This window comes from Dreissena polymorpha, chromosome 10 (assembly GCF_020536995.1).
Source record: "Dreissena polymorpha isolate Duluth1 chromosome 10, UMN_Dpol_1.0, whole genome shotgun sequence".
NCBI lineage: Eukaryota > Metazoa > Mollusca > Bivalvia > Myida > Dreissenidae > Dreissena > Dreissena polymorpha.
The window spans coordinates 52,009,272-52,036,751 of NC_068364.1; the positions used below are offsets into that span (position 1 = coordinate 52,009,272).

Here is a 27,480-nt window from a genome sequence, read left to right on the forward strand (position 1 = left end):
AACCTTAAAATATTCCCCGATGCAGTAATTTATATTCATTCACCAATTAATGTAGAAATGTATCCAAAAAAACAAGAGCACCGCATAACGGTAGCCACGCTCGGCTGCGAAAGCTTGTCATAATTTTTTTATTTATTTTTTTGAGGTCACTGTGACTTTAACCTTTGACCTAGTGACCCAAAATGGGTGTGACATGTAGAACTCTTCAAGGTATATCTACATATGAAGTTTCAAAGTTGTATGTGGAAGCACTTTATTTTTAAAGCCAATGTTAAGGTTTAAGCACTACGCTGGACGGCGGACAACAAGCAGGCTATGACAATACCTCGGGTTTTCTCAAAAAACAGCCACGCTAATAAGCTTTCTTTGATTTATAGCATGACATAATTATGTTATGACTCTGGTTGACTTTTGAAACGGGGTTTGCTTCAGCGCACTGGTAATGCACTGGTAGACTCTATGTCAATACTATATTTATAAACAGTTAAGTGAGTGAGTTACTGTAGTTACTGTACACTGAAGTTACTTTAGCTAGATACTTTTCAAATGCTCCAAAATGTGTGAGCAAGTCCCTCATTCATAGTTACATAACACAAACACATTGTGAGAACTATAGCTCGAACTTTTTATGAATAGTGAGCTACAAAGGGTTTACAAATAAATTAAAGATCGCCTCAAACATTCCCGATCTAACTAGCAACTATCGCATATAGATAACGTAAAGAAAGAAAAAAACGACAATTACAAATTAAAGTCAGCGCTCAATAGAAAAAAATACTTACTGAGAGGAGTTGCATCATGTTAGCTCGTCCATGGTGCTGTGTATCTTCAAAATTCACTACATTTCTACTTGGTTTTGCGCTGACAAATGTCGGTCGTAATTAGTCACAATGCGGCATGCTTGATTTTCTGAAAATCATAATGCGGGCTGTGCACGCTTTCTACAGTACTGACTAAAGGCTGTGTACCATGTTTAAGTTTAAACAGAACTACAGTGCTTTACACTTCAAATCTACACGAGCTCATGCAAAAAATCTGCAAGTAAACATATTCATAGTTTAATTGTTCCGCTGCAAGCAAATAAAAAGACGTGCTTTCGTTTAAATAAATGAATTAATAACTGTAACATAATAATCAATGTCCCGACTCGAAAAAAGGTCTTTAATACTGCAAGCATCGCTTGATACTTGAACTTTAAACGCGAAGGACCGGGATGGGGGTTCGCATAAGGTACGTGTTTATAACAAAAATGCAAACAGATGACAGCGTACACACAATACATTAGCTTGTGCATTTTTTGTGGAATTAAAACGATGTAAATCTACACGTACATGTATTAAATGTGCGGATTGACATAAAATTGAACATGTAACCCTCATAGTGCCTCTGTATTTATCAGCGCATGTAGGCTTTGTCGATAGTCACAATCACATGCATTATCTTTTCAGAAAATCGTTTTTATCGCATCGGAGTACTAACTAAATTGTGAAATTGTACACGTGTATTTGCTGAAAATTACAACCAACGAGTGTTATTAAACGGACAAGCTTATGTGCTGGCCTTCGTAAACTAATACAAATGGCGTGTATAACGTGCAAAATTGAGAAGTTACCAAATGAATTTCCACCGTCAACGGTTACCGAAAACTGTTTTCATCCGATTCTGTGCTGCCTAAGAGTAAGTTATTATTTTATTTTATTTCATTTTTTTATCTGTATTTATTAAGTAATTTATTCACTATCTCGTTCATTCATATATTCATCAATACAAGTTTGGTCGAGTTTAAAAGACTTATGCCTCATTGCATGTGTCTGTTTCGTCCGGACCGGACCTAAATGCCGAGGCTTGCGTTGTTAACTCCTGGTCTTGTAATGGGGAGGGGGGGGGGGGCGGGTTACCGGAAGAAACCTTACCTCATCAATGTGTTAAACACCAAACACGCTCACATGCACGTGTACCACGTGTACCAACCATGCGCTAAATAAGGTCCTTTAGATGATCATCCAACTCTCGGCTATTGACCCTCCGGGTCGCTATACGTATGTATTCATGAAAGCATTCAAGAACAGAGAAGAAGACTACCGCGCCTTTATACTGCATTATGTGAGGACCCATAGTGTGCCCCTGCATTTAAAAATAGATAATATTAAGCATTATGCATTTATAGTGGTATTTGAATTTTAATACACTCTTGCTTGTTATACTTTGATTATATTGCTAACAGTTCGTGTACAAATTTAACTTTAAAGGGGCCTTTTCACAGATTTTGGCATGTTTTGAAGTTTGTCATTAGATGCTTTATAGTGATAAATGTAAACATTCGATATAAAAAGCTCCAGTAAAATAATAAAGAATAACATTTAAAAAAAGAAAAAAAGTAACCCTCAACAGGGCTCGAACCACTGACCCCAGGAGTTTTGGAGTAAAAGTCTACCGATTTACTTTATATAAGCAATCCTCGTAGTTTCACAAAATATAACGACACCAACAGAACTCTCCAAATTATTTAATCGTTTCGCGTTGCAACGCTTTATAATTTTTAATGTTTTAAATCGTCAAAAGATGCATATAATGGCTATTTTAGAGCGTGGTAAATGTTCAGTATTACTGTTTTCTCACAAATATCATAACTAAAACGAAAATTTGCGAATCTGAAACAACGTTTTTTAATTTTGTCAATTTACCAAAACGTGAAAAGGCTCCTTTAAACTAGAAATGGCGCGGCCGCGGCCGACGCGTATCCCCACGCCGCAGCGGTCAGATCAAAATTCCAAATAGTGCACTGTCGCACATATGCTCATAGCTACCATGTGTTTAAGTTTCAAGGTTCTAGTGCAAATGGTGTAGGAGAAGATAGTAGCCAGGACAGACGGACGGACGGCGGAGATAACCACATAATTCCCCCGCTCCAATTCTGAGCGTGGGGATAAAAATATATTTCACAGGCATGATGTATGCGCGTACAAATCCCGTTATTGGAGTCTACAAAGCATTTCAGTATCTGGGTCGTCTAATGAATGTATACTTTTATTAAATAATGGTAGAGAACATGCGAATAAATTAACTGCTCTGCGTATAAATGTCCAATTTTCACACCTGAAATACTGTAATGCCTGTATTGCTCATACAAAATAATGTTGTATGCGATCATTTTTTGGGGAAAATGTATGTGGCTATTTGTTATTATTCTGCTTACGTTTGACCTGTAGTTCTTCCGAAAAAAAATATATGAAAACTTAGTCATAATTACATTTCTGTTGAGTATAAAAATGAACACAGTTGTTTGAATTATAAATTGAAAGCAAAGTTTTAAGTTTATCTATATTTTGCACGCAAGAAGCTGAACACCATTTTGGTAATTTTTAGCTCTGCTGTTTTCGGAAAAAACCCGAGGTATTGTCATAGCCAGCATGTCCGTGTCCGCCGTCGTCCGCAAAACCTTAACATTTTGTTAAGGTTTTGAACATTGGCTCTAAAATCAAAGTGCTTCAACCTACAACTTTGAAACTTCATATGTAGCTGCACCTTGATGAGTTCTACATGCCACACCCATTTTTGGGTCACAAGGTCAAAGGTCAAGGTCACTGTGACCTAAAAAAAAAAAATATTCTGACAAGCTTTCGCAGCCGAGCGTGGCACCCGTTATGCGGTGCTCTTGTTTAAAGATATGCCATGATATGATATGGTCAGGATGTTACTTGCTTTCATAGAATGAAATAACTTGTTTGCTGAGACAAAAATAACTTCCATAGAAGATGAGCTCACGATTGCCTGTTAGAAGTATAAAATCATTGCTGTTTGTTTAATCATGAAGTGCTTAATTTCTAAATTAAGGTAATACATCAGTGAAATTGTCTTACTGAAATTGATTAAGCATATGTTTTGTTGTAACGTTGTGTTAAAGTAAATCACAAATACCGATGCACGAGAAACAACAAATAGCACACGCTAATAGCTCCTCGATAATATTATTAATTACCATATCAATTTCACACAGTGCACAATGAAAGCGGTAAAGGACACCTCAAAATGCCCGCATCCTGACTGCAATCAGCCCGCCAAACTGGCAGATCCAACACTGAAGTTTTTCCAAGCCATACTGGACGACATGTTTAAGATGTACGATGTGACAGATGACTACGTTCCTACCTTTACTCCCAATGTGTCGGGTTTGAACAATGGACGGTTAACAGTTTCGCTTCTAACAGGAGAGAGTGTTACGATTCCTTTCAATCCCAACATGGATGTTCTGGAGCTGAAGTTGAAGGTTCAGCAAGAATTGAAGCACGATGTGAACAAACAGAAACTGCTCTACAGGGATAAGGAACTCACGGTAACCTTCTGTGTTGTTTTAAATATAATTTAATTTATTTAAATTCTTCAAGACTTTGATTTCCATGTTTGAAGAATGATCTAAAAACAATACTTAATGCTAACTCCCAATATATCGCATATTTCATGTTCCGGATGTTATGTTTGAATGCTGCGTTTTGGCAGTTCTTTGATCTTTCGGAAATAATATTATTACTGTAAAATTAGAAATGCAAAATTTCTATGAAAATTTTGTATTTCAGGACTTTTTGGAGAATGGGTCAAAGGCAAGACTTAATCAATTCAGCGTGCAACCAAACTCCACAATTATGCTTGTGGTGCTACTGTTTGCAATTCCTGAGAATTTCAATGACGTTGTGTTCGATTTGTACTGGGGCTATCCGTCTCACGGTCGTGATTATCTAGACGCATCGTGTCTAATGTTCAGTGGGACGCAGTTCTACTCCCTTTGCGATTTTGGTAACACTCGTCCTTGTACTGCAATACGTCATTCTGGTGACATTATGGATGACCTCGGTCGAAAAGGACACCATACAATGAACGTTTCACTCAAGAATATGCCATCTACCGTAACACATTTGTTCTTTACTTTGAGCGCGTGGTCTTCGCCGAACATTTCCAGATATCCGAATCCCAGTTTGAAGTTTTACGAGGCTTCTAAACCTGGTAAGGATCTCTGCAAGACCACATTCCAGCACGCTGGGGCATATCAGGCCGTGGTCATGTGCTCGCTGTCACGTGGCAAGCACGGTAAATGGGAGATCTTCGAGTCTGGAAAATGTTCAGCCGGAAACGCCAGGAATTATGAACCTCTTAAAGCAACTATTCAAACGTTGATTTCACAGGGATATTAAAATATGTTTGTAAAACATAATAAAGATTTATTGCATTGCATACAGAAATCGTTCAACTGACTGAATTAACTCGGTATAACCGAAATGAGTAATTAACATGCAAAGTGTTGGGTCATAATGCACTGTGTAAAGAATAATCAAGTAGTAAAACAATCCTTCACAATCATTGGACCGGAACGACCTGACAACGGTGAGCTTTTCCAACCTTAAAGCCACACACCTTATTTGGCATAGTAAATTTAAGTATAAATAAGAAATATATTTTATCTATGCCAATTAGAATATATCTGGTGGTTACAAGGTATAAATCTGTCTTTTTTGCGCTTTAAAACTTAAAAATAATCGCGTTTGTCGAAATGGGACGTATACGTCTAGAAATCCTACTTTCGGTTTTAAAAGCGGTACCGTTTAAAAATAATAAATTACTTGCTAACTAGGCGATATATTTTATTTTATCTATGCCAATTAAAATATATCTGGTGGTTACAAGGTAGAAATCCGTCTTTTTTGCGCTTTAAAACTTAAAATAATCGCGTTTGTCGAAATGGACGTATACGTATAGAAATCCTACTTTCGGTTTTAAAATTAAAAAAAACTTACTTGCCAACTAGGCTATAGATTTAATGACAATTTTGCACACTTTCAAATTGCATCTATATGTATTGATTAACATGTTTTTCATTTCAAGGTGTGTGGCTTTAAGGGAGGCTGCATATCAAGTGCCATCACATTCTGATCTTAAATGTCTCAGATATCGGGTGGGACCGAACAGTGTTACGGGCGGAAAGGCGGAGGGATTGACATTGAACAGGAACGAAGCGATTATCGAAACAATTCTAATCACACTCTTGCAAACTAAGTTCTGTCAAACTAAGAATTAGGACAGCAGAATTAGTTACAAAACATTGCACAGCCTTGCGATAGGCTTTTCGATGATGTCAAAGGGTTCAGGAAGGTTCCGAATGGTTTTCCATTAGCTCAAAAAAAAAATTGACGTTCAAAAATTGAATCCGACGTTGTTTTTCACTTCCGATGGGGTACCAACTGTTTTAATGGCGTTACGATAAGACACGGACTTGTCCCAATGATTGCGAAGAGACCGAAACATTACGATTTTTCCGAATTCGATTTCGTCAAGCCCAATGGAGCCAGATTGGGTGCTAACATATTGCGGTACACAATTGATACCCTTTTTACTTACTGGTGTCAGATTCAACAACCGGACCACTTCTGTATCCATACATAATGGTAAAGTCACAAACGTGCCATTGTTGTGACCAAACAATCTTGGAAGGCCACTCTATGAGCACTAACTTATTTTGTATAACCTTAGAAGTCTGAACGTATACGCCCCTCGAAAACGAAGTTCGGCAACACATATCTAACTTGAGTACTACTGTTCCTTAGCCAAAACTAATTTTCTACTGGTCTATTTGTTTGACTTGCAACGTTCCTCATGAGTAGGATAGAATATGTGCAAAGAGTAACGTTCACTTTCGCAAAGGTAGTTCAAATATTGAAATAGCAGTTGTGGTCGTAAGATAAAATGATTTCTACAAAATGTTCGGAAGCTATCATGGCTTTGCGTTAAGTTTAATGCTTTATAAGAAAATGCATCTCACACTTATATTACTACGTCGAAGGATCAAGATGGACGCAACATTAGCATTCTTACTCTGATATATATATATCACAGCCATAATAACAGCCATACGGCTAGACATAGGGCAGAAAGGCAATTCGAACTGAGCCGTACGGGTAGCCTCATGTCTACCCGTACGGGGCCGTACGACTAGCCACTGCCTATATATATACACGTATGTTCATTTACTATCAAAGTAAGCATCTTTTGTGTTGCGAAACATAGTAAACATGAAACAGCGATCCAACTTCAAACAACTGAAAATGATAGCATATCTTTTCATGGAAGGATGCACGAATGTGTTTTATCATAAAAGGTCCACCACAAAGTTTAATAACAAAATTTAAAAGTAGAACACATGTTCCTTTATATCGTACAATTTATTGTAACATTTGATTTATAAAAACGGCTGTATAATATTCCGCATCAATTCCCTACAACCTTAAGTCAATATACAGTGTAACAAAATGCAAGACATGTTAGGTAAATTGTACAAAACATCAGAACATCCGATTCTATAGCTGTATAAACACAAGTTCACTATTATTTCAATAGCAAAAGTTTTGCAACAATTTATGCAAAATATTGGGTAACACAATTTCCAAATAAATAGACAAAAAAAAATTGAAAATTTATTATCATTTCTTTCACTATGAAAAGTATATACACAATATTTAACTTTAAAAAAAATAAGGAATAAATCACTGATGTATTGCGTACAGCTCTTTTAAATGAAGCCCTTGTTATATGACACATTAGTGAAACAATAGTACATTATTACAAATGTACACATCAGAAAAACGTGAAATAATTGGTTTGGATCGCTAAATGATTTGAAAGTTCTATATAAAATGGAAGAAAATGTTGCGCCTTAATGTGTGCTGTCTCAGTAAATAAGTCTGAGTAAACAATAAAATTTTCCAGATATGTCAGTCTGCAATCAATTTACGTCTGCAAGGATCCATGATTTTTTTCACAGTTTAAGACTTCTGAATACTTCATAGATGTATTGAAGTAAAATAATTTGCTATTGAAACATTACATTAAATCAATATATAAGCAACATAGCGAATAAATAAATAGCCATGCAATATAAATTTAATAAAAATATATATACGTTATCACCCAACGGTGCGTCTTGACGTGGAGATCGTTAAACATCCACCCTCCAATTTATCGGCGTTAAGAAACAAGTCGGTCATCGAAAGACCTACGCAATGACTATGGAAATCTAATCTACAACTAAATCGGTTGCTCATATAAACATATGGGTATCATTCATTGACCGTTTGTGTTAACTGAATCCAAAAATGATAGTGTTAATATTCAAAACTATAATCAGTGTTTGAGAAATCGATTGTCAGTTATTTGAGATAATAGAAGATCTTCATTATGATATGCATATTTATCCTATATAACCGCAATTTGTGTAAACCTGTCATTGACAAAATTAACATTTCTTTCTTGTTATTCAAACTATGGAAAGTATTTCAAAAACAAAAGATGTATGGTGTATGATTTCTGTTTTGTCACTGACAAAACGACATGACTGAGCGACAAATAAACCCTGCGAATCGACATGTGAAGGTTGGCGTGTGGTCGTGTTTCCACCAAACTTACAAACAGAGGCACCATCAAAACAGGTATGTACGCGCCCATAAGACAACTCGACACAACTTTCCCCCTTTCACACATTTTATGGCGTGTTGGCGCCCCTAATATGTCGTTCTAGCGTATTGATGGGTTTGAAGGGAACAAACACACGTACCCACCATATCGACAAATATATGCGCCAATACGACAATTAGGTCAAATGTATCCCAGTTTCTCGTGCATTCGCCGAAGAAATACATTTGATCCAAACGGACCTCACGAACATTGGCCAATGACACTATTATTAGAGAAGGCAAATACCAGCTTGTCGGTAATTATAGTACAGTAGTGCTTATAAAAGTGATGCTCGCGACAGCGCAATCAGTCAATTTTCTCGTTCGTTCAAAATGTCCGTAAATAATTCATGTACTAGGGTAAATTGTTAAAAATGTTTATAAATCTTGATTATAGCTATCAATAAGCCTGAATATAATACTGACTTCGTGGTAATAAATAAATTGCGCTCGACAAAGTTACATCTACTCAGAACCTTGACTTCAACTCAATACAAAGAAGTGAAACTCCAGCTGCTGGAGCAGTATTGAATTCTTATTATATACAATTAGTTGGTCCTTTATTTAAGGCAAGTGACCGATTGCCCAAACAGCACAAAACAGCACAATACAAAACAACATAAACACATTTAAGAATAAAGCTGGGGTCACCGCCTTGGAACAGTCAATGAAAAGCATTGGGGGTTTAAGCCGGTTTTAGAGCGCTCAACCTCACACTTTGCCCAGCAATATTCATGATAAATTTAAGTGTAAATAAAATTTAACCTCATAGCATTGTAACTCAAATTAAACAATAATGAAAGGGAATTAAAACGTATTCAGTATTGAAGGAAATGTTGCCAAAAAGGGTCAATGATCAAGAAAATGGTCTTAAGTACCTGAAATTTGGACTATTACTACCAAATCTTCGCCGGACACGTGACCGACAAAACGTTTGGTCTCAAGAATTACCAAGAAATGGGTCGATACTTGAAGTCATTTACCAAACCCTTCAAACTGTTTAACAATGAGAAAAAGTGGCACCTTATTTAGAACGAATGATGAAAAATGCAGGGCAACTTCTGGTGAAACTGAATGGATGTTTGTTACTGACAAAAAAGTTTAAGGTACAGCAAAAGTGCCATCAATATATTTCTGTGTTTCATATTAATGCTGAATGCCGTTCTTTTTGGCAATATCAACTGAACAAGAATTAGTTCTGATAATAAGTATCAGACCATCATTCGCAGTCCCGAAATCATTGTAATTCAAGTAAGGCACAGAGGAAACACGTGTTTCCATCACATGTAGGCTCTTACGTGCAAGTAAACAAGAGTGCTCGCATGCTTCCATTTTTACACGTGCAAGCCTTTACATTTTCACATGTTGCACGTGCAGGTCTTCACATGTTCACGTGTTTGTCTAAATATGCGCCCGCACAAGTCGTCCACACGTAGTTGTTATGTCTTAAGTATCCTCGACTGTCCTAAAATCGCTAGTACGTAAGGTCGCGGCCATCTTTGTTTTTTCTTGATATCGCGAGATGTCACGGCAGGTGCGAAATTTTGACCTCATCTCATTTGCATATACTACAACTCTTGCAGACGTATTATTTTCCGGGCAAAATGAGGTTTAAACAGGTATTTATTGTTGCTACAAGATGTATATCCTAAATTTATGTATTTTTTAATGCTTAAAATATCCCCATGGAAACAAGCCCAGATCTGTGCCTAAAATCAGTGTTTCAAAAGTTTTGACATTGTTTACGTTTGCATCAGTGAATGAAGGTCACGTGACTTCATCGGAATTTTCGTAGTAAGGCCAAGCAAAATTTGAAAAGTGTTTAACAGTGCATTGGTTTTTTATCTTCTGAATTAATTTTTATGAAATTTCTTGTACTTTTTACAGAAAAACCCACAGCCTATTCACAGCAAATACAGGTTATACTCTCCCTCGGCAATGACTGCTGCTTACAGAAGTGTAAAGGAAGATGGTATGCCAGTGTTGAAGGCCTCCTGGTGGTATCGGGTTCCAGAGACCACACTTAGAGACAGGGTCTTATTGAAAATTGACCCAGATACATGTGTAATGGGGGAAAGTTCCCATGTTTGACCAGTTCCAGGAGGCTAAAATTGTTGAACATTTCAAGAATATGGCAGCTCTGGGGTATGGATACACGCAACCAGAGTGTGTAGATGCTGCAAGTATGTATGCTGTCCAGATTGGTATACGCACCAAGGATAAACCCTTGACCATGAGTTGGATGAGGGGGTTTATGAAGAGATGGCCAGAAATCCGATTAACAAAGCCGATGGGTTTGGAGTATGCTCGCGCAAAAATGGCAAGTGACAGCACGGTGAATGTGTATTTTGATAATCTTGAAAAGTGTCTTCGAAAACATGATTAACTGGACAAACCACACTTGATTTACAATGCTGATGAAAAAGGTGTAACCATTGATCACAAGCCTCCACATGTCATCTCTAGTGTAGACTTTAAGCCGCAAGCAGTTACGTCAGGCAAGGGTCAGACAGTGACTATAATAGGCTGTGGAAGTGCAAGTGGAGCATCTGTTCCCCCGTTCTTTGTTTTCTCTGGACAGAGGTTGAATCCGGATCTTTTAAAAGGCAAAACTCCTGGTACTGATGCAGCCATGTCAGACAGCGGTTGGTCGAATCTTGAAGTTTTCACTCGCTATCTAACTGAACACTTCATCAAATTTGTCCCCAGTAGAGAAACACATCCACTGATCCTTCTACTGGATGGGCACAGATCACACGTGTCTTTAACACTTGCAGAATGGGCTAAGAAGCAAAACATTATTTTGTTTATTCTGCCAGCTTATACCAGCCACTTATGTCAACCACTAGATGTTGCGTGTTATGGTCCCTTCCAGAAGATGTACAACGCACAATGTCACAAAGTCATCAGGGAAACCAGTGCAGCGATCACGCGCTACATCATTTGTGAAATAATCTGCAAGGTCTATGCAAAGGCGTTGAATGTCACTAACCTGCAAAGCGGTTTCATGCGCACTGGAATCTATCCCGTCGACAGAAATGCTGTGCCAAAAACTAGCCTCATTCCAGCACAAGTTTTTGAGCCACTGGAAATTGGGCCCCCAGATGTTGGCATGTGCAGTCAGAGTACTGAATCAACTGTAGAAGGTGGAGTCATTGTTGTGGACAAGCTTGATTTCTTTGACCACATTGAACATCATCTTAAATCTGTCAAACAGACCAACAGCAGTGAAAAGAAACCTAGAAACACTTTAAGTAGGCATGTTTCTGGAAAAGAACTCACAAGTGACTATGTAATGAAAGCTGTTCATGAACATCAGGAGGGCCAAATTAAACCGAAAGCAAAGAAACCAACGGCAAAGTCTAAGAAAGCTGCTCCAGTGTCTAAAAAGCCTTGCATGACTTCTGCGCTGAACAGAAATCCAGTGGCTGGGCCATCATGTGCAAACTTGGTCCACTCCAGCACTGAGTCTGAAACCTCTGATGATGAAACTGACCCGTCTGAACTCTGCTGTGTTTGTAGGAAATTCCAGCCGAGTGAATTGGCACAGTGTGTTTCCCTCACATTCACAATATGTGCACAGTGTGATGGCAAGAAGAATGGTCATCCCTGCTTGCACTGGTGTCATCTGATCTACTGTTTAGAAGTGAGAGTCATCAGGAGGGGGGGGGGGGGTACATTCCTGTGCCCACATTGTATTTCGGAGGAATAATAACAAAAAATCCTGATTAATTAAACTGTTAGTGTTAAAAAAGTGTTAGTGTTAAAAATATTAATAGTTTGAAAAGTTTATGTTACTATAAACACTGGACAATGTTTGCCTTGCCTAATTGGAACTACTTTTTGTACCTTTACACTCATCCGCGATTTAACGTTGTATTCAAAATGGCCGACGCTGGACATGTGTTGTGTTGATATTGAGTTGTGCCAAGAACATTTAATTGTGATTTCTGGGATTTTTGATGGAATTCAAAGGGAAATAGATTATTCTTGAAACGTGAGTAGATATTTTATTATTTATCCACTTTGTTGTAGTCCTCGACTGCGATTGTTTGCTTGAGGTCGCGAATTACGGTTCAGTGAGGGTACGACTAATAGGCTATGAAAACGTTTACTTAGTCTCTACAACGAGTAAGTAATGTCTTAATATGAAATTCTAAGTCGATTCAACGACTTACTCACATAATACGGGCAAAAGCTCGCGTAGCGGGCGTTGACCGTTCATACATACGGAAATTTAAACAAAACAACAACAAAAAATTACACATATAATGCGACTGGATTTTTTTTGCCACGCGTCACCTATTTTCGCGATGTTATTTATCTCCCCTGAATACTTATTCATGGGACACTTATCTTGCCTCCGTTTGTTAAACTGGTTAACTAAATGTGCTGACATTATTTTTTACACACAATCAAAAGAAAGATAACCGATCTTAATTTGTATTGCGTACATCCGGTTTCAACGAATCGAATAAGATAATTTTTTTGTCTCGCATTTATTTGTTTCAATCAATATCACTGTCTCATTGTTATTTTTAACCTTTCAAATTATTTACAATTGTTTAAAAAGATGTATTTGTTCAAAACATGAACGACCGCGTTTTTGTCATCTTCTAATATACATGACTCAGTGACGTCACTGCTTTTGTCAAACAATGACGTATCAGTTCGATATCTCAAAAGGGAGTAAAAAGTGGAACTGACTTTCTGATTTTTGTTAACATTTTAAATGAAAAACAGATATGGAATAAAAATCGATTGGTAGTAAATATATAACTGATTTATTGCATTTGGTTACAAGAAATATCAAGCTAGATCTAGATATTATTAAAATATCGACATTACATGTTAAGGTCGCGAATATACGGTAATCGAGGATATAAAAGGTATTCTTTCGCAAACACAAGCCTTTTAAAATAAATTCATCCCTCGCCGATTTGTTCCATAATAAATTCCATACAATGTTTGTAAATGCATTAAATGTCAATATTGCTGACACAAGTGTAAAGCGTCAGCCATTTTGTTTTACTACCATTGATTCGCGGGTATGAGGTCATACAACAATTCATTGCATTGTAGAGTAATTAGGCCGAGCAAACTTATTTTTAACAGTTTAAATTGGTTTCTTGTGCAAATGAAACATTAAAAAAGTCAAACACGAAAAAACAATAAAATATTAACATATGGAAAGTGTTAATTGCATTGAAAAATCCACTACTCTTCAATACAATGTGAACAGAAGAATTTCTCCTGTCTCCTGACCACTCTGGCATTGGTACAGTAGCTTAAATGGGTCCAATGCAGACATGGTCTCCCATTTCTCACACCATAACACTGGGCCCATTTAGTAAAGATGAGTGAAGTTGCACCGGACACTTCCTGTGGCGTAAACAAATTGCACACGCAGCATTTTTCCTCATCATCAATGGATTCATCATCAGAGCTGCAGACTCCAGTTTCGCGAGAGGGGCCAGCTAGAGGTTCTTGGTTTGTTTTCATCATATTTGTTTTGGGTGTTTTTAGTGTTTTTTTCTTTTCCACTTGAGTGTTTAGACTTTGATTGCTCATTTTCATACGCAGTTAATTTGTCATATACAACTGAGTCAGTGACATCCTTACCTGCAATGATTTTTCTGATGTTTCTTCTGTTTGCTTTCTTTATTTAAAGATTTAGTTTTGATTTCTTTTAATTATTTTTCTTTGCAGGCAAACATGTCACAGTCTTCTGCCAGTGTGCGTAACCCACCTTCAATAGTTGCATCACTGCTACTGTCCATGCAGTCATATAGTTCTGCGGGAATGAAATTCTCTTTTGGAATGATGTCCCGGTTGAGAGGGTAAATTCCCGCTCGCTTGAATCCAGCCTGGAGATTGTCAGCTCTTAGAGCCTGATAGTAAACCTTACAGGCCAGTCCACAAATGTTATGCCTTGTAATTACAGCAGCAGTTTGGCGCATTAGTTTATGACATGCCGAATTATACATACGCTGAAAAGGTCCATAACATGATAAGTCATGGGGCTGCAGAATATGGCTTGTATGGGCTGGGAGAATGAAAAGCACAATGTTGTTGCTTTTGCCCAGTCAACTAGACCCACTGATACATGTGAGCGGTGTCCATCGAGAATTAGGAGAACCTTCTCCTCAGAGCGACCAGGTATGTACTTGATGAAATGGCTTTCCAAAAAGTCCCTGAAGACCGATGCATTAGACCAACCAGTTTCAGTCATGATAGCAGCCGTACCAGGTGAACAACCGACCTACAACTCTGGCATGAGCCGTTTTCCAGGGAAAACAAAATATGGTGGTATAGCCTGGCCCGCAGCGCTTCCGTCACCGTTTAGCCTTTACCGGAGGTCACTGCAGGTGGACAATGGTCAGCGCTTGCGATAATACTTGGCGGTTTGTGTTCACAAGTGATGCCCTTTTCATCCACGTTAAACACTAAATGTGGTTTGTCGAGAAGGTTGTGCTTGGTAAGGCACGACTCCAGGTTACCAAAATAGTCCATAACTACTGACTCTTTTGTCATCTTTGCTCGGGCCAACTCCAAAGACCTGGGGTTAAATTTCTTTATTTCAGGCCATCTGCTTCTGAAACCCTCTAACCAATGAAAGGACAATGACTGGTCTGGGGTTCTCTTACCAATACTAATAGCATACTCAGTAGCTACATCGATGCTTTCCTGACATTTAATAAAATCCAAACTTGTTTCTTTGATTGAAAAAACTTTTGCTAGAGAGAAGTGTTTGTATCTAGCTTTAAACACTAAAACAGCTTTTTTTACTTATCAGATATTAGATAATTACATCATTTGGACTGGTCTTGACTTTTGTGCAGCACTTACTTTTCTTTTGGATAACTTGATTGTTGAATTTAATGGTAAAATATTTAAACAAATTATTGGCGTTCCTATGGGTACTAATTGTGCGCCACTTATAGCTGACCTTTTTTATATTGTTATGAAAGCGAATTTATGTTAGAATTATCTAAAACTAAGCAAGTTTTGATTAATTGTTTTAACCTTACTAGTAGGTACATTGATGACATACTTAATTTAGATAATCCATTATTTGAACAATATATTCACAAAATCTACCCAAAAGAACTAGTCTTAAATAGATCGTGTATATCCAATACAGATGCTGCGTATTTAGACTTACATTTAACTATTAATAATAATTTGATCAAAACTAGTTTATACGACAAACGGGACGATTTTAACTTTGAAATTGTGAATTTTCCGTTTCTAGATGGCAACATCCCTAAAGGACCTTCCTATGGTATTTACATTTCGCAGTTGGTACGTTATGCCAGAGCATGTTCGTGTATTAAAGATTTTAATGATCGTAATCTAATATTAACTAAAAAATTTCTAAAACAAGGCTTTTTGTATCATAACCTAAGAAATAAATTTGCTAGATTTTACTCTAAGTATGGTGATTTAATTTCAAAATATAATGTTTCTTTAAAATGGCATTTAAATAATGGAATCTCCCATCCATCATTTTACGGAGATGTTTTGAAGCGTGTCCGCAAATTAAAATATGTTAAACCAAATGTTCATATTAAACTTTTCAATTTAATTAACTTGTTTTTATCAAAAGGATACGATGCTTATGTACTTAAAAACACGTGTTTGATGGTTTCGATTCACTATATCTTTCTTCCCTTAAAATTTGAAATCATTAGTGATATTATAGGCATTTTTCACTGTTGAACAAAATTGTGTCTTTGTGTCGTATGAACAAATCTGCATGAAAACTACATTTGGACTCAAATCGTTCATCAAATCATTTCTGTCGTCAGTTGTCAAAACACCTATATACTGTTTGATTCCAATAATGTCGCTTTAATGTAATTACTATTTTATATATTTGATTCTTAATATTTAATCAACTAAACTTGTTTTATTAGGGCATTTTTCACTGTTGAACAAAATTGTGTCTTTGTGTCGTATGAACAAATTTGCATGAATACTACTTTTGGACTCAAATCGTTCATCAAATCATTTCTGTCGTCAGTTGTCAAAACACCTATATACTGTTTGATTCTAATAATGTCGCTTTAATGGAATTACTATTTTTATATATTTAATTTTTAATATTTAATCAACTTAACTTGTTTTATTAGTAGTACAATTTTGCAGTAGCCCCCCAGTAATAGTTTTATTATTACTTTACAGTACCGCCCCTGGATTTTTTTCACGTCATTGTGTGTTCGCCTGTCAATGACGTCATAACTCTTTCTCTGTTCCTGGGTACATGTAAGCTACATGCATAGGTCATTGGGTTTATACAGTTCAATTTTATTTATATTTTCTCTCTGATAGGCGTTTCTTTTTTTTATTTAATTATGATTAATTTAATTTTTAGCAGTCACATAAACAACCAAGCAATGTAATATGGAATTTTTACACCCATTATTGCTGCTTCTTCCTGTATTTGCGCGATGATTATCTGAAATATGAACTTAATGACGCTATATTTTTAAATCTTTTTCTATAAAGAAGGAATGTAGTTGACACTTGTTTGTAGTTTCATTTTATCGTTCGTCAAAAAGTTGTAACTCTGTTGCTCTGGTATCTTCAATACCATTGAGTAATTAAATTGTAATTAAATTGAATGCGTTTTAATTCCCTTTTATTATTGTTTGATTTGATTTACAATGCTATGACGTTAAATTTTATTTACACTTAAATGTATTATGAATATTGTTGGGCCAAGTGTGAGGTTGAGCGCTCTATAACCGGTTTAAACCCCCAATGCTTTGCATTGACCGTTCCAAGGCGGTGACCCCAGCTTTATTCATATTTTGTGTTTATGTTGGTTGGTATTGTGCTGTTTTGTACTGTTTGGGCAATCGGTCACTTGCCTTAAATAAAGGACCAACTAATTGTTTTTAATGAAAATTCAATACTGCTCCAGCAGCTGGAGTTTCACTTCTTTATAATGAATAGCCATACCCGTAGTTGGCCATAGTTTGAAAATGTTTTACCAAGTTGGCCTCTTCCAGTTGTGAGAAAATGGGAGCAGCTCCCATAACAACTGTGTCTGGGTGGATTTTTCCCAAGACCCTGTCCCGTAATGTGTTTTCATGCACTCTGAATAATTTTGAGGCTCTAAGAACGGAAACATTATCCTCCTTAACAGCTTTGTAAGCACTAATCAAGGCAGTCGGTGAATAAAGCCTATACTTCTTGCGAACATGCTTAGGGGTGGCCTTAAAAACAAAAAAGAAATACAAATTAGCTTAATTTTCATGGTCTAAGAAACGCACAATAAATCATGTGTTGGCCTTATTCATGTTCGAAGCGTAACATTTCCATATAAAGCAGTGCTACTACAACAGCAGACGACAACAAAAAATATGGATATCTGTTTTTCTCTTAAAATATATGAAATTCAATGGTCGGATATTATTGGTGTTAAGAAAATATGTAATTTTGGCTAATTGATTGTAATTCACACATTTTACCTGTTTAAAACGCATTATTTTGCACAAATCTTCAATCGTTCCAATCGAGTAAACATTCATTTACATATCGCCACGATCACGCATGCGCAGAAACAAATCATTGTACAGGTCACGTGACGAAAACAAAATCCGCGAATCTAGGTTAGTCGCGAATTTAGGTGAGTCGACGATATAACAGAAACGGGTGGACAGAAACCGTTTTCGTCACAAAGCAATTTTTGCCGATTTTAAGTTAACTGTCATTCATTCAATCAAAATAAACAAAAAAAATATCCTTTTATAAACAGTGTTGGTAAAAATTTTCAAGTTTATTCTACATGATTATTCCAAGATCCTCTATTGTTGGTATGTTAAGAACTCCTTAAGATAAGGTTATGATTGAAAACAACAGTTCAACTCGTACTCGATCATGTTTGTACCAAACTGTTCAAAACTGCTATTTAGTGCTAACAATAAAACTGTGCTGACATAAACATCGGATATTGGCTTATTATGCATTTTTCTTTTGTTAATATTTTAGAAGGTGTTCTGTCAAGCGCTGGGCTGCACACATTTCATGAATTATTCTGACTGGATGCTAAATACTAAACTCCTCGATTCTGGATATATCAAAATGGGAGGGAATGAACTATAAGCAACTGTGAACTCAACTGTAGTGTTCAATTTTTGTGTTGAATTATTGTGATGGAACATTAGTGAACTGTAAAGAAAATGCAGTTATAATGAAGGGTATGCGTCTGTCATCAAAAAGCAGCTTCGTTATAAAACATATCAGATATGCAAACACTGTGAAAGAGAAAAGAAATTAACAACTAGCAGATAGCAAAAATGTTGCATTTATGTAAATTCTGATAGTGCCAATGCATTTACAGAATGTTTCAGTAAGTCTAGTAGTGAATAAAAAACATGCCACAAGAAAGAAAGCACACTGAGTTTTAGAACAATTGTGTTGTGAAAACTCCGGTGAGACAATGAACTTTTACACATTATTAAGAAGCTGGTTTTAATATAGAACTTGTTTATTGTGTATTGAATGTTCCTTTTTTGTCCAATTACCCATTTGCTTAATGCAGTGGCATAAATATAGGATCTTGCATGAGTGGTCGTTTTTTATTGACTTTATTAAACAAGTCATCTTAATAAAGATAAAAACGAGGCTTGCAGAGTTTTTATCTTTATTTCGATGACGAGTTTAATAAATTCAACACAAAATGACCACAAATCTAAGATTCCATTTATAACATGACCAACAAATTTTCTTTTTATTGTATGCTCTTTTCACCGTTTATTCACATCGTAAAAGAGTTTAACTGAAGAAATTCGCTGGAATAATGACGTAATTTCGTAAAAAATGACGTCATTTCACATTTAAATAACTAGTGTAATAACACCCGTGTAATACACAAAATTGAGCATTACGTTATTTCGCCCCTGGAGCGTAGGTCATGTTATAATTGGGAATATTTCAATTAAAAATACCTGTTGTACTTCTATGTATGTTTTTTAATTCCTGAATAAATAATAATTTTACATATCATGCTGTGTTTATGTTTAATCAGTTTACGCCACGACCAATACTTTAAGGCAGCTATAGGCTTACGCCTTAGGCTTTAGCAAAATATCACTTCCAAGATAGATGCAAACACTTCGGGAATCATTGTTTTGTATAGTTTATTGACTTTAATTTATACAAAGAGTTTTCAATTCACTTATGCAGGTTTTTCAATTAGACCTGAGATGAAAAAATGAGGTTAAACATCCTATTTACTATTAATACTTATTTCGGCAAAGCTGTTTAATCCAGATTTTCACCTTAAATGACCTATATTGATAGCTATGAAGTGCTGAGAAAATTTCCAGTAGACGCGAATGAATACATCCGAATATTTTTTGGCTGATTTGAGAGAAATCCCCCAGAACATCGGCCACATCACTACGTCTTTTAGTCCATCAACTAGTATTTAACACTGTTCAGTGTAAAGATATTCAAACTATTATCAGAAACTTCGAAAAGACTCATAGACACAGAATTAAGCTCATTTACTATTACACATTAAACTTCACCTTGCAGAATTTCAGGGTCAGTAATCTGTCAATTAATCGTCAGGGGAATACATAATGGACTACCGTTAAGGGCCTTATGATGATACCACAGTATTGCTTTCAAGATATACAATAACATGAATGATTGAGAAAGAAATGAATGAAACCCTATTGGTAAATGCCACTAATTTGCATTGTGAGAAAAAAAACTACCAAAATACTAAAGGTGTCGTGATAAGGGGAAAATCGTTTAATTATCTTAACCACACATGTATGACGTTCATTTTTAATTACACGGGTGCGTTACAAATATGTTTTATGTGATAAACATCGCGAGATGTACAATGTTTAATGGTAGAAACTTTATAAACTGTTAATGCAATAAACTTTTAAAGTTGATAAAATAATTGATTTACGACGGATAAGTGATGCACGTTTAGCAATATTAAGTTTTTTAATTAATCTATATGCAATTTACGGCGTGTATAGAATTGTTTATTTTCAACTATCATATTTGAAATTAATGCAGTATATCGTGTTTAATATATTTATTGTTTAAGCTGAAACTGAGTATATACGTTCTTATTACTTTTTAAAAGATATAAAACGTTGATTTATGAAAACTATAATACAAGTTCAGAAGAAGTAGCACCAGAAAATAAAGGAAAGAAAAGTTGTATTTAATAGTAAATATTTTTCTGATGAACAGCCCAAAACTCCTTCATGTACAAAAGATATGTACTCCGTTTAGACATCCCAATCAGTCTGTGCAGATTCGTTCATTCCACACAAAACACAATTACGAGTCTATGTGTCTGTATCGCTGTTATCTTGCTCATTATAAATTTCACTGAAGTAAACAATTATTGATTTAATGTACCATATAAACATTGTTGATTAATTTGTTAACATTCCACAGTCAAATTCATGTGTTGGATTTACAATGATATAATATAATGTTGACATTGAAATCATAAATACTGGCTTTAAGTAAAATTAAGTCTTTATTTTATTTCCCTCTTCTACTTAATCTTCCATCGTATAAACATACTGACATCCCTGCATATTTTGACTATTTGGAAATTATTTCCTCTTTTCGTGGACCACAACTAAGCAGGAGCATGTTTGTCAAAAAATGGTGTTCACACGATTCAGTTATTTAATTCTCGCAGGACTAGACGAAAGCATTGGTGTCGCACCTCTGTAAATAGAAAATGTGAAGTTAGATAAAAGATATGATGTGAGGGCAGTGATTTAATGATAACCAATACTGTATTATACATGTTCCCCTAAACAATTTTTTAATTATATATTCTTCAAATAACATGACTTTCCTCTATTAAATAGATTTTTAAATTTACAATGTCTAATATTGTTCAATTAAAAAGAGAACAACAATCAAACTGAGTATTAAAGAGTTTGAAAACAAGATTAATGGTTGTTTCATCCAAAGCCTTCTCTTATTTTTGTTTGTTTATTTGTCTAAAAACAAATTACATTTTATTGGTTTGTTCAGTTAACATATGTTTATGTCAAACATTTAAAGGTTTTGTTCCACAATAATGATTATGTGCAGACATTTACAACTTATGTTATCTAAAACAGACATCTTATTTGCTTTTGCCCGTAAATTAGGTAGCACCTTTAATCATATTACATATTTACTCTATCCTATGACGAATTAAAGCCTTTGCAACAACGCATCACACCAGACGCAGACAGCACACGTTTTTGAGCTCGCAATACAAACGCATGCGTTTGGTGGAAATATGTGCAGTAAGCACGGGAATTGTGTAGACCCTAGCCCACATCGCCGAACAACCCCGATTCTGATGTGTGTTGGAATTCGTTTGGAACAATAAGGAAGCCAGTTACTTAAACAAAAAAAACAACATTTATATCATATTGATTATTAGGCTCTTGGCAGATTGTAATGTTTATTGTGTGTGAAATTTCCTCTTGTCTCCTCTTTCTAACAGAACATCCGGAGATGGAGATTGGAGATTTAGCTGATTGACGTTAATGCATTGATGATTATATATGAAAGAATTTGGCTAAATAACGTCTTCGAAATTGTATGCAAGCAAATCTTTTTTTAATGCGCGGTATATTTTTCACAGCTGATTAATTAATGTATTGATCGTAAAGAAAGTAACTTTGTCTGCGACGGATTACGGAAACAAAATATGGCCACGGCTTACTTGGCGGGGCTAACGTTTGACCGATATTATTTTTGATAATTTATTTAGCGGATATATTCAAAGCCATTTGATTTTTGGCAAATTTACTGAATTCTAGGAAATGCTAAATCACTGCAATTTGTTAACGTTTGCATGTACGTATCACTATGACATTCTGTTTAAGGATAAAAATAAACATTTTTAGTTTAAAGTATACAGTTGAGGCACATATATATATGTAGATAAATAAATAAATAAATAAATATATATATATATATATATATATATATATATATATATATATATATATATATATATATATATATACTAATACATAGTGCAAGTTACGCGGTCTCGGTAGTTTTCAGACTATACTTACGAGGTCAATATAAAAAACGGGGTCTGTATACAACCCCGCATTCTAGGAAACTTTAATCATTATGGGGGGGGGGGGGTAGGGGAGATAATGCAATCAATTGTCACAATAAGGTCTTAAATCGAAAACCACAATCACGTCTGAATTTGAAATTTTATATACCTCGCAATTAATTTCGCTAAATATTTACTTGTATAAGACGTTAAATAAATGACGTATTTATATATAATAATATATTAGGTACCCCTATATATATACATATATATATATATATAAGTTTTAGTTTAAAGTATACAGTTGAGGCACATATATATATATGTGCCTCAACTGTATACTATGTGTATATCCTGTTGTGTATTTTACCAAGTTAAACACAACTTTCTTTGAACTATGATATCACGATATCCTGTTGATGAGCTCACTATCTCCTGTTGATGAGCTTACTATCTTCTATTGATGATATCACGATCTCTTGTTGATGCGTTCACGATCTCCTGATGATAAGTTCACGATCTGCTGTTGATGAGCTCACGATCTTCTGTTGATGCGTTCACGATCTCCTGTTGATGAGCTCACGATCGCCTATTAATGAGCTCCAAATCTCATGTTGATGAGCTCACGATCTCCTGTTGATGAGCTCACTATCTCCTGTTGATGAGCTCCAGATCTCCTTTTGATCTGTTGATGAGCTCACAATCTCCTGTTGATGAGCTTAAGATCCCCTTTTGATAAGCTCACGATCTCCTGTTGATGAGCTCACGATCTCCTGTTGATAGCTCACGATCTCCTGTTGATTAGCTCACTATCTCCTGTTGATGAGCTCACGATCTCCTGTTGATGAGCTCCAGATCTCCTGTTGATGAGCTCATGAACTCCTGTTGATGAGCGCACTATCTCCTGTTGATGAGCTCATGATCTCCTGTTGATTAGCTCACTAACTCATGTTGATGAGCTAAAGATCTCCTGTTGATTAGCTCACGATATCCTGTTGATGAGCTCAGGATCTCCTGTTGATGAGCTCAAGATCTCCTGTTGATGAGCTCACGATCTCCTGTTGATGAGCTTACGTTCTCTTGTTGATGAGCTCACGATCTCCTGTTGATGAGCTCACTATCTCCAGTTGATGAGCTCACGATCTCATGTTGATTAGCTCACGATCTCCTGTTGATTAGCTCACTATCTCCTGTTGATGAGCTCCAGATGTCCTGTTGATTAGCTCACTATCTCTTGTTGATGAGCTACCGATCTCCTGTTGATGAGCTCACGATCTCCTGTTGATGGGCTCCAGATTTCCTGTTGATGAGCTCACGATCTCCTGTTGATGAGCTCACTATCTCCTGTTGATGAGCTCACGATCTCGTGTTGATTAGCTCGCTATCTCCTGTTGATGAGCTCGCTATCTCCTGTTGATTAGCTCACGATCTCCTGTTGATGATCTCACGATCCACTGTTGATTAGCTCACTATCTCATGTTGATGAGCTCCAGATGTCCTGTTGATTGGCTCACTATCTCCTGTTGATGAGCTCCAGATCTTCAGTTGATGAGCTCACGATCTCCTGTTGATGAGCTCACGATCTCCTGTTGATGAGCTCAAGATCTCCTGTTGATGAGCTCACGATCTCCTGTTGATGAGCTTACGTTCTCTTAATGATGTGCTTACGATCTCCTGTGGATGAGCTCACTATCTCCTGTTGATGTGCTCACTATCTCCTGTTGATGATCTCACGATCTCCTGTTGATTAGCTCACGATCTCCTGTAGATTAGCTCACTATCTCCTGTTGATGAGCTCCAGATGTCCTGTTGATTAGCTCACTATCTCCTGTTGATAAGCTCCCTATCTCCTGTTGATGAGCTCTCGATCTCCTATGAATGAGCTCCAGATCTCCTGTTGATGATATCACTATCTCCCGTTGATGAGCTCACTATCTCCTGTTGATGAGCTCCAGATCTCCTTTTGATGAGCTCACTATCTCCTGTTGATTAGCTCACGATCTCCTGTTGATGATCTCACGATCTCCTCTTGATGAGCTCACTATCTCCTGTTGATGAGCTCACGATCTCCTGTTGATTAGCTCACGATCTCCTGTTGATTAGCTCACTATCTCCTGTTGATGAGCTCCAGATGTCCTGTTGATTAGCTCACTATCTCCTGTTGATAAGCTCCCGATCTCCTCTTGATGAGCTCTCTATCTCCTATTAATGAGCTCCAGATCTCCTGTTGATGATATCACTATCTCATGTTGATGAGCTCAAAATCTCCTGTTGATGAGCTCCAGATCTCCTGTTGATAGACTCACGATCTCCTGTTAAAGAGCTTACTATCTCCTGTTGATGAGCTCCCGATCTCCTGTTGGTTAGCTCACTATCTCCTGTTTGATGAGCTCCAGATCTCCTGTTGATGAGCTCACGATCTCCTGTTGATGAGCTCACTATCTCCTGTTGATTAGCTCACGATCTCCTGTTGATGATCTCACGATCTCCTCTTGATGAGCTCACTATCTCCTGTTAAAGAGCTTACTATCTCCTGTTGATGAGCTCCCGATCTCCTGTTGGTTAGCTCACTATCTCCTGTTTGATGAGCTCCAGATCTCCTGTTGATGAGCTCACGATCTCCTGTTGATGAGCTCACGATCTCCTGTTGATTAGCTCACTATCTCCTGTTGATGAGCTCACGATCTCCTGTTGATGAGCTCCAGATCTCCTGTTGATGAGCTCACGATCTCCTGTTGATGAGCTCACTATCTCCTGTTGATGAGCTCACGATCTCCTGTTGATTAGCTCACTAACTCCTGTTGATGAGCTCAAGATCTCCTGTTGATTAGCTCACGATCTCCTGTTGATGAGCTCAGGATCTCCTGTTGATGAGCTCACGATCTCCTGTTGATGAGCTTTCGTTCTCTTGTTGATGAGCTCACGATCTCCTGTTGATGAGCTTACGTTCTCTTGTTGATGTGCTTACGATCTCTTGTTGATGAGCTCACTATCTCCTGTTGATGAGCTCACGATCTCATGTTGATTAGCTCACGATCTCCTTTGATTAGCTCACTATCTCCTGTTGATGAGCTCCAGATGTCCTGTTGATTAGCTCACTATCTCCTGTTGATGAGCTCCCGATCTCCTGTTGATGAGCTCACGATCTCCTGTTGATGGGCTACAGATCTCCTGTTGATGAGCTCACGATCTCCTGTTGATGAGCTCACTATCTCCTGTTGATGAGCTCACGATCTCGTGTTGATTAGCTCACTATCTCCTGTTGATAAGCTCCCTATCTCCTGTTGATGAGCTCTCGATCTCCTATGAATGAGCTCCAGATCTCCTGTTGATGATATCACTATCTCCCGTTGATGAGCTCACTATCTCCTGTTGATGAGCTCCAGATCTCCTTTTGATGAGCTCACTATCTCCTGTTGATTAGCTCACGATCTCCTGTTGATGATCTCACGATCTCCTCTTGATGAGCTCACTATCTCCTGTTGATGAGCTCACGATCTCCTGTTGATTAGCTCACGATCTCCTGTTGATTAGCTCACTATCTCCTGTTGATGAGCTCCAGATGTCCTGTTGATTAGCTCACTATCTCCTGTTGATAAGCTCCCGATCTCCTCTTGATGAGCTCTCTATCTCCTATTAATGAGCTCCAGATCTCCTGTTGATGATATCACTATCTCATGTTGATGAGCTCAAAATCTCCTGTTGATGAGCTCCAGATCTCCTGTTGATAGACTCACGATCTCCTGTTAAAGAGCTTACTATCTCCTGTTGATGAGCTCCCGATCTCCTGTTGGTTAGCTCACTATCTCCTGTTTGATGAGCTCCAGATCTCCTGTTGATGAGCTCACGATCTCCTGTTGATGAGCTCACTATCTCCTGTTGATTAGCTCACGATCTCCTGTTGATGATCTCACGATCTCCTCTTGATGAGCTCACTATCTCCTGTTAAAGAGCTTACTATCTCCTGTTGATGAGCTCCCGATCTCCTGTTGGTTAGCTCACTATCTCCTGTTTGATGAGCTCCAGATCTCCTGTTGATGAGCTCACGATCTCCTGTTGATGAGCTCACGATCTCCTGTTGATTAGCTCACTATCTCCTGTTGATGAGCTCACGATCTCCTGTTGATGAGCTCCAGATCTCCTGTTGATGAGCTCACGATCTCCTGTTGATGAGCTCACTATCTCCTGTTGATGAGCTCACGATCTCCTGTTGATTAGCTCACTAACTCCTGTTGATGAGCTCAAGATCTCCTGTTGATTAGCTCACGATCTCCTGTTGATGAGCTCAGGATCTCCTGTTGATGAGCTCACGATCTCCTGTTGATGAGCTTTCGTTCTCTTGTTGATGAGCTCACGATCTCCTGTTGATGAGCTTACGTTCTCTTGTTGATGTGCTTACGATCTCTTGTTGATGAGCTCACTATCTCCTGTTGATGAGCTCACGATCTCATGTTGATTAGCTCACGATCTCCTTTGATTAGCTCACTATCTCCTGTTGATGAGCTCCAGATGTCCTGTTGATTACCTCACTATCTCCTGTTGATGAGCTCCCGATCTCCTGTTGATGAGCTCACGATCTCCTGTTGATGGGCTACAGATCTCCTGTTGATGAGCTCACGATCTCCTGTTGATGAGCTCACTATCTCCTGTTGATGAGCTCACGATCTCGTGTTGATTAGCTCGCTATCTCCTGTTCATGAGCTCACTATCTCCTGTTGATTAGCTCACGATCTCCTGTTGATGATCTCACGATCCCCTGTTGATTAGCTCACTATCTCATGTTGATGAGCTCCAGATGTCCTGTTGATTAGCTCACTATCTCCTGTTGATGAGCTCACGATATCCTGTTGATGAGCTCACGATCTCCTGTTGATGAGCTCAAGATCTCCTGTTGATGAGCTCACGATCTCCTGT

The 27,480-nt window shown here is 37.3% G+C and overlaps 1 protein-coding gene across 2 annotated transcripts in view; it reads left to right on the plus strand.

The window, feature by feature from the left end:
- The first annotated feature begins 1,210 nt into the window (after positions 1-1,210).
- LOC127848789 (uncharacterized) overlaps positions 1,211-27,480 on the plus strand; it is a 129,141-nt gene continuing 102,871 nt past the window's right edge. The window contains exons 1-3 of one of the 2 annotated variants that reach the window (XM_052381399.1): positions 1,211-1,677; positions 3,998-4,333; positions 4,575-5,112. In XM_052381399.1, the coding sequence (XP_052237359.1) occupies positions 1,579-1,677; positions 3,998-4,333; positions 4,575-5,112 (973 nt within the window). In that variant the 5' untranslated portion in view covers positions 1,211-1,578. Of the gene's footprint in view, positions 1,678-3,997; positions 4,334-4,574; positions 5,143-27,480 lie in introns of both variants that reach the window. The other variant, XM_052381398.1, reaches the window with a different exon arrangement.